The 8504-nt window shown below is 42.7% G+C and overlaps 1 protein-coding gene across 1 annotated transcript; it reads left to right on the plus strand.

Annotated features, from left to right (window-relative positions):
* The first annotated feature begins 5298 nt into the window (after positions 1 to 5298).
* Positions 5299 to 8257, plus strand: LOC104421699 (L-ascorbate peroxidase, cytosolic). Its single transcript, XM_010033753.3, has 10 exons — positions 5299 to 5454; positions 5631 to 5759; positions 5872 to 6046; positions 6218 to 6283; positions 7083 to 7131; positions 7230 to 7315; positions 7530 to 7609; positions 7704 to 7806; positions 7881 to 7939; positions 8037 to 8257. The coding sequence occupies exons 2-10, from the start codon at positions 5641 to 5643 to the stop codon at positions 8050 to 8052; spliced, it is 753 nt and encodes a 250-aa protein (XP_010032055.1). The 5' UTR covers positions 5299 to 5454; positions 5631 to 5640; the 3' UTR covers positions 8053 to 8257.
* Positions 8258 to 8504: the final 247 nt, after the last annotated feature.

Here is an 8504-nt window from a genome sequence, read left to right on the forward strand (position 1 = left end):
GAAAGTTTCCTCCCAAGCGGGGGATGTTCGTGATTGTTTTCTCTTCAGCACCAGCATGGCCTCTTGTCGCTTCTTGATGTAAAAGGCCCTAGTTTGATGGACGATGGTAGGTTCAATTCCAATTAAATAAGAAGCGAAACGAAATAAAGAAAAAGAAAAATCTTTAACATACTGAGCATCTCATTCACTCTAATTAGCTACGTCGTGGATACCGAGCATTTGACCGTTTGGATTCAGATTGAAATTTAAGAAGGTAAAGCGAGATTGGAAATTTTTCAAATATCCTTCAAATCGAGAAAAGTAACCAAAAAAAAAAAAAGTTATAAACTTATTGTATTTTTATCAATTAAGCTGGTAATTATTAAAGTGAACCCCGACCATTCTACATTATATGATTTAGGAGTGTCCAAAAACTGACCCGACCCAGCCGACTTGAACATGACCCAAACACAAAACAAGTTGAGTGCATGTTTCTGCATATTTCGAGTCCTAAAATTGTTTGTGTAATTATTATGAAACAAGAAAACAAACATGTTTTGAGTCGGGTTATGGTCGAAATATTGTTCGGCCCAAACCCATTATTCATTATTGTTCACCCAAAGTCACGAATCCAAACACGAAACAAGACTCTTCACTTCTCCGCTGGTTGACTCCGCCACCGCCGTCGCTGTCGACGACTACGCTGTCTTGTTGATTCCGCCACTGCCCTCATCTTTGCTCCTCGCATTCTAGGGTTCCTCTCGATCTGATCTCATTGGAGCTGGGGCCGGTCAAGCGCTCTTCTCTCTTGCGCAGCCGCGAGAATCGCGCATGGGAGTTTCAGCCCCGGGGTTCCTCTCGATCTGATCTCACTCTCGAACGAGGAAGGTCTCTTAGTGTCGTTCCAAATCTTTTTCCTCCAGATGCTCCGAACGTGGCTGCTGCTCGAGCTGGTTCTGGAACGGTGCGGGTTCGGATCTGTTCCTTCGCGGGAGCAGGTTTGTCCTCAAGCAATGCCAGCGAACCGGCGGATTCTCTGCGCTGTACGTCGTTCCGAGCACTGATTAGCTCTGTATCGCGGAAAGAGTGACTTGAGAAGAGAGTGAACGCAGAAGAACAAGAGCCAGCCTGCGGTTACTCTTATATGCAAATGCCACCACCCATGCCATCTCCTCATAGGGATTTTGGGTGGGACTTCTTCAACCCCTTCTATGGCATGAGGCCGGACGTCATGACTCATGAGTGGGTACCGTACAGGCAGACCTCTGAGGATGATCTGAGGGTTGTGAGGGAACAGGAAGGAATACCAGAGCTGGAAGAGGAGGAAGAAGCTGAAGAGAATGGGGTTGAAGAGAATGTTGTGAGTGGAGGGGAGGCTAAGGAAGATAGTGGTTCGGTTGAAATGGTGAAGGCGGTAGGCGGTGGCAGCTGTTTGGGCCAGGGCGAGCCCAAGGTCTTAACAGTGATTGACATGCCTGAGAAGGGTAGAGAGCTTTTGGAAGCATTGAAGGACTTTGAAGACCATTTTATAAGGGCTTATGATTCTGGCAAGGATGTCTCTAGGATGTTGGAAGCTTAACAGAGTGCATCTGCAATCTGGATTAGAGGAAATAAAAGGTGAGATTGGGGTTTTATGTTATGGTAGATTTTGCTGTCACATTACAATATTATTGAATCAAATCTTACTTCAATCCCCAAGTACCCATTTTATCTCCTACTGAACTATTAGCAGAACGCAGCTTGAAAATCATTTCATGAATAAGTCACCTTGTTTGCATTCATTTCAGACTAATTTCTTAGTTCATTTTTATTTGGTAAGTGTTGAGGGAACTTGCTGTGTAATCCTTTCTCTATCGTGATCTTGGATTCTCATGTTCATATTGACGGATTTGCTAGTTTTGCTGGTTCAGTCGTGACCTAGGTAATTCAACTTCAGTTTTCCTTTTTCCTTCCAGTGATTTGATTTCTTAACCCATCTCAAAAGTTGGTATTTTTCATCTAATCTTGAAAAGTTCTATCCTAGCTGCCAAAAGGTACTTGCTTCACTTGTCGGGACAAATTGCAAAAATTGGCGACATCTTCTGGGTGTTATGATATCACTTTTGTTGGTGGTCCCTTTCTTGTCGCCGGTGCATTCTTTCTTCTTCTCTCAATAAAGGTCATTGGTGGGGCTTATCTCGTCCCAGTAGCTAATTAGGACCACAATGCTGTCCTAGAGTTTTTCCTAGGCTCTGATTTGTGCTTGCTCCGGACTGACCTGAGGAGAACCTAATTTTACTCTGGTGGAGCCAACCCATTTCAATGCAAACCAGAGGGAGAGGGCAGGGGAGAGACAATTTAGAAGTTGCTTTCTCTTTCAATATACTGCGGGGGACATTGTTTTAACATTTACCTCCCGCCTAAAGAGAGCTACACCTTAGCTAACCAAATGCACGCAAGCAAAGCAGCAGAGAACGCGAAAGCAGAAGCTGGGATTAACTAACCCCAGAGAAAAGGGAGGTGGGAGAAAAAAAAAAAATCTAGAAACCCGACCCAACCCAACCCAACCCGAATTTTAGATGAGGGTCTAACATGTTTCAGGTCAGTTTGGATCAAGTCATAGTATGTGACCCTTATATTTCGGGTCAGGTCGGATAACATCAAAACCCAACCCAACCCGACCCATTGACACCCCTAATACAATTGGCACTAATGTGGATTCTTTTTTATGGTTTGTAATAATTTTTTATAATTTTTCCTCTATTTTTCTTTCCCTTTTCTTTTTACCCATGGTTGCCGACTAAAAGAGAAGGGAATAAAAGGAAAAAATATTATAAAAAATATCCAAGCGTCAGTTATGCCAAGTGTCACACCAAAGATTTCCCGTTTGAATTGACTGAATGGATCGAATTAGTACTAACATAAAAAGATTTAGAACTAAAGTAACTCAAATGAAAAGTTGAAAGTTAAATTGATATCGATGCAATTAGTACTAACATAAAAAGATTTACAAGTAAAGTAACTCAAATGAAAGGTTGAAAGTTAAATTGATATCGATACAATATGCTTCTAACCTTTTTTTTTTGGTATTTTTCCTTTCCAAATCATAACATACAATCTAAAATATGATTAAAAATATTTGATTTTTTTTTTTCTAAATCCCACTTGACCAGCAAAAGTCTTCCGGGGATCTCTAGATCTCCCCCTTGAGCTCCTCACCAACGCCCCTCCGGTTCGTTTCATTCACAGCCAGCTTCATCAAATCCACCATCTCCAGCTCCAGGCCGTAGTCCTCGCTTAACTTCACCACGTCGAAGGCAATACGGACGCCAGAGAAGACAAGCCTCGGGTCGCCAAGAGCATCACGGAGTGATTGAAGCAGCAATCATGCCGATCCTGCGGACGAGGCAGCCGGTGCAGAGCTGAAAGGTAGAGCGGTGCCTCGCGGGAGCCTGCGTTGAAGCCGCGACGGTCCGGGGGTGGTGACGAGAGATCCACCGGCGAGCGAGTGACAAGGGAGAGTCATTATTCTTCGCGAGTGGGACCATTACGGGCGGCAATCTTTCTCGTGTGCTTGCGTACGACGTGTTTGATAAAATACTCTTTTTGGCTCGGCGCATCGTGCGCGTCACTTTTATTAACCTGCGACCAATAAATGGAAAGAGTGGTTCGCTTTGGGGTCCCGAACGAGACACGTCGCGGTCGTTGCTCGCGAGAGAATCTTCCAAAATCTCAACGCGTTCACACTTGCTTAGGGAAAGCGTCCGGGAGACACGACGCGACCTGCGATGGGAGCCAAATTGACCCCGGCTTTGCCGCTAGTTTTACCGTGTTGCCATAACGTATATCAAAGGCCGGTTATATGATTAAGGAGCATATCCAACTTTATTTGGAAGGAAATAATGAATTTTCGTTCAGTAATTATTTTTGCATAAATGAAGGCAATTAAAAAGCGCTTCAACATCTTCTAAAATAAGAGTTGGAAGAGTAAAGTTGCCAAGGCATAAGTGATTTTTAAAATTTGATTCACTACATTAGTTAAAGTTTGACACGTACTTTCATTTCTAGGCAATGTGTAGAAAACATGTCCCTCACAAGTTAGATGAGAAAGCTGAGAAAGCTGAGAAAGCATCTGAGTTTTGTTATATTTGGTACGACATATTAAGTGACGTATGAGGTTATTACCCATAAAAAATGTAGACTATGGATTGGAAGCTCATATAAGTTTGAATATGAAAACAAATTTTAACAAATAACAATCGAGAAAAAGGAATTTATGCTTTAGTTTGAAAACGTAACATTCACGCATATACTTTTTGGTAGACCTATATTAAAGGTGGTAAAAGTTCGAAGTTGAAATTTCTTTCAAATCTTCTTGTATGGGTAGACATAGATGTTGATTTGATCAAACTCTTGCTTTAAAAAGATAAAAGAGCAAATGTAATAATGAATAAAAGCAACAAAATTCGAATATGTCTCGAGCAAAAGCAAACTTAATTTGCAAACATTTAGTAAATTAATTTCATAGGAAATCAACATTCAACACAACCAACTACACATGCTAGACAAGCTGAATCTACGTACACCTAAAAAAAAGCTAGATGTCCCAATTATTAAAAGGTCTTAATTTGTTTCGCGAAAAATAGATTATTTGAAAAATTACCTTCCTATAAATGATCACTTGTACCACTAAAATACTTAACTAATAAAAGATATTTTTCATTATCAATAACAATTTTGTATAAATATTCCGTGAGCGATGAAAATAATTTTTATTCATTTTTTTGTATGCATTGTACACTATCATATTGAGAGACGTATTTTCAAAATTATTTGGTTTTTGAAAAACGAACGGAGTCTCGGATAAGGATTTGGGCCATTCATAGTAAGAAAGAAATCTTCAAAAGGAATGTCTTATCAATCACTGGAAATGGCCTTTTGGGGAGTTCCCTTCTATATGTCCACTTTTGTAATTATCCCAACAACCAATGCAACCCACTTTGGTAATTAATCCGAGCCGACCAGGGCAACCCAGTCATTTTTCCCATTTCTGGCCGTCCCCCTTCTTAATAATTCCATTTCCCAAAACTCTTGTCCTCGTCCCGGATTGCTCCATCCGGTTCGACCCGTTTTAGATGGCAGCGTCCGCGTGGGGGCCACACGATTCGGAGCCCCTGGTTTTTCCTTCTTTACCGGTCTGCCATGTCACACGTCGCTTCCGGGGGAGGGGGGCCAATCAGGACCGCCCGCGCTTGTCCCTTTAGAATTGCCCTCGGCCGTCCATTCTCTCACCCTATTGCAACCGCAGGATGCAGGCCGCCATCCAACGGCTCAAGACTTTTCTCCCGTCCCGCGGGCCCCGCCTATATTTATTTAACAACATCTTTCCCCTCCCCGCTCGTTTGACTTCGACCTGCGTGTGCTCCCTCTCGTACTGCCATACTCCTGGGCCGGGATTCGGATAGGGTTTTGCGGCGATCCATTTCTCGATTCAAGGTACGTCCGATTCCGCCGTCGATTTTTTAGCATTTCGCGTTTCGATCTGTTTCTCGATCGCGTCCTCGCTCGCCGATCGGTGGAGTTTGGGTTCGTCTGTGGCCGGATTTGCGCGTATCGTCGCGTTTGAGTGTCGTCGATCTGATACTGTGCGGGGTTTGGATTGCTTGCTATAGGGGAAGAATCATGGGGAAGTCCTACCCGACCGTGAGCGAGGAGTACAAGAAGGCTGTCGAGAAATGCAAGAAGAAGTTGAGAGGCCTCATCGCTGAGAAGAGCTGCGCTCCGCTCATGCTCCGCATCGCGTACGATCTCTCTCTCTCTCTCTCTTTCTCTCTTTGACTGGCGATCTCATGGTGCGAGGATTTGTGTGACGTTGGGTGTTTATGTGGGTGTGTGTGTGTGTGCGTCGTGCAGGTGGCACTCCGCCGGTACCTTCGATGTGAAGACGAAGACCGGAGGCCCGTTCGGGACCATGAAGCACGCCGCGGAGCTCAGCCACGGGGCCAACAGCGGGCTCGACGTTGCCGTCAGGCTCTTGCAGCCGATCAAGGATCAGTTCCCCGTCATCACTTATGCTGATTTCTACCAGGTCTGTTTCTTTGTTCTGTTTTTAACTATGCGGACATAGGGAAGAGCGGGCCTTGCGATCGGGTTGTTTTGATGGCTTTAAAGCATTCATATGCAGCGGTCGACGGCCATTTCGTTCCGAAAAACATGCATTTATGACCTTGTCTTGATGATGTTGTCCAATGTGATACAGCTGGCTGGCGTCGTTGCTGTGGAAGTTACTGGTGGACCTGAAGTTGCTTTTCACCCCGGAAGAGAGGTCGGTGATCTTGTTTGCTTTCTTTTTATCGTAGCAGGATCTATGTTTTCCTATATGATCTATATACACACAGATGTGACGTGATTTATGTTTCCAAGAGTTGCAATGTCGATGTGTCTAGAAGCAGAAGAGGGTTGATGAAGATCAGTGCAATTCTACTATTATCAAGCAGAAAATAGTTATTATATTAACCAAAACCGTTTGGTCGTTACATGGTATCTGGTTTGATGCCTTCTCTCATTAGGCATGTTAAAATTATTTACAACTGTTGTTCTTTTGCCCCTTTAACCTGATCACTTGGATCTTATGTTTCTTTCATGGAATTGTGGGTGATATATTGACGTTCTGATGGTGAAGTAAAACCATTCACTTGTTTTTAGGTTCTTTCTTTCAGGAAACTTCACTATATATATGTATGTATGTATGTATTCTTCAGCTCACTTTAAAGCTACACTGTTGTGTGTTTTGGTTAGCTGAACTTGGTAGTGCAAGCCTGGGCACTTGTGCTCCCTCTTCATCATAGCATATAAGTGCTGTAATGATTTCTGAAAATTTCCAAAAGATCTACTGATATGCTTTGAGATATGTAAGCCACGTGAGGCCTCTCCTTATGGATTTCTGATCAGATGCTGTACTGTGATTTGTGCTGTCAACGGCCTAGAAGCTTTTGCTTTCTCTTGGTTCACATCTTTTTTTATACTTTCTTCGCAATTTTCCATAATGTCTGTTAGCTTTAATTGTGATGCTTGCTACTTTGTTATTTATCTGGCATATTTTCACATTTTTCCACCAAATCCAGGACAAACCACAACCACCTCCCGAGGGCCGTCTTCCTGATGCTACCAAGGGTTAGTTTTATGTCTAGCATTTCCAGTATTTTGTCTTCATGCTTTTAGATTCTTGATTGAATGTTAATCTATCGTCGTGTCTTCGACATTTCTTGCAGGCTGTGACCACTTGAGACAAGTGTTTGGTGTTCAGATGGGCCTTTCTGACAAGGATATTGTGGCCCTCTCTGGTGGCCATACCCTGGTTTGTGCTCAAACCTTAGATCCTCTCTTGAATTCTGATTTTGTTAAGTAGGATACTATTTGTAGCAAGTTGCAGTCATATGCCATCCTATTTGCCTACAAATTATATTGGTTTTATTCTCCTTCGTGGTGATATGCTCTGTAAGTTCTGATGTAATTATTCAATTATCGCATTTAGTTCATTCCTTTGCTCTTTTGGTGGCACTCAATAACAGGGAAGGTGCCACAAGGAGAGGTCTGGATTTGAGGGAACCTGGACCGCAAATCCCCTCATATTCGACAACTCGTACTTCAAGTGAGGCTTCTAATCTTCCCGTTTTTAATCCATTGTCGGATAAAGTAATTGCCAACTTCATGCTCATGCGGTGACTGTTTGAATCTTCGACTAGGGAATTGTTGAGCGGAGAGAAGAAAGAACTTCTTCAGCTGCCAAGTGATAAGGCTCTTCTTGCTGACCCTGTTTTCCGCCCTCTTGTTGAGAAATATGCTGCGGTGTGTGTTTTTCTCTTGTCGAGAATTGCTGTGCCGTTGTATGCTGGAGCTCATTGACTTTCCTTTTGATTTAGGATGAAGATGCCTTCTTTGAAGACTATGCTGAAGCCCATCTGAAGCTCTCTGAGCTAGGGTACTCTTTAAATTTTTATGGTCATTCTACACTTATTGTATACTTTAGTCGATTTCTTTGGCCAATATTGTCATTGAACTCTTGACTTCTTTCGCAGGTTTGCTGATGCCTAAGAAAGTTGAAGTTAAAAGGTTGTGGGTGATGCCACAATCTAATGTCACATGCTTTTTGGTTTTAGAATGGAATGTTCTAGTTGGTCGTTAGTTCGGGAAATCGGATGCCCTCTGTTCGTTTTGTTGAATATATTAAAATTTGGGAATTTGGGGACTGAATTCTGTGAAGGTTATTCTTAAGATAAATAAAAGCACATTCCGCATACCTTATGCTCCTTTTCTTTTCCTTGATTTGTCGACCATCTGCCTATGATCACATTTGGAGCAATCGATGTAGTAGTAAATATGATGTGGATGTGTTTTTCAAGATTTAATACATGCACGAAGCTGCATTAGCATCGTTACTTTGTACATTTGGGACATGCAACCGACAGCTGTGTCTCCCAATATATGGGTGCATGCTATGATTACACAAAATTATAATCCTTAGTAAGTGAACCCTTGTCTAAGCC

This window comes from Eucalyptus grandis, chromosome 10 (genome assembly GCF_016545825.1).
Source record: "Eucalyptus grandis isolate ANBG69807.140 chromosome 10, ASM1654582v1, whole genome shotgun sequence".
NCBI lineage: Eukaryota > Viridiplantae > Streptophyta > Magnoliopsida > Myrtales > Myrtaceae > Eucalyptus > Eucalyptus grandis.

Coding starts and splice junctions, on each gene's coding strand:
- LOC104421699 (XM_010033753.3), top strand. CDS start 5,641: ATGGGGAAGTCCTACCCGACCGTGAGCGAGGAGTACAAGAAGGCTGTC. Junction 7,316..7,529: donor TCTCTGGTGGCCATACCCTG/GTTTGTGCTCAA, acceptor ACTCAATAACAG/GGAAGGTGCCACAAGGAGAG. Junction 7,610..7,703: donor TTCGACAACTCGTACTTCAA/GTGAGGCTTCTA, acceptor ATCTTCGACTAG/GGAATTGTTGAGCGGAGAGA.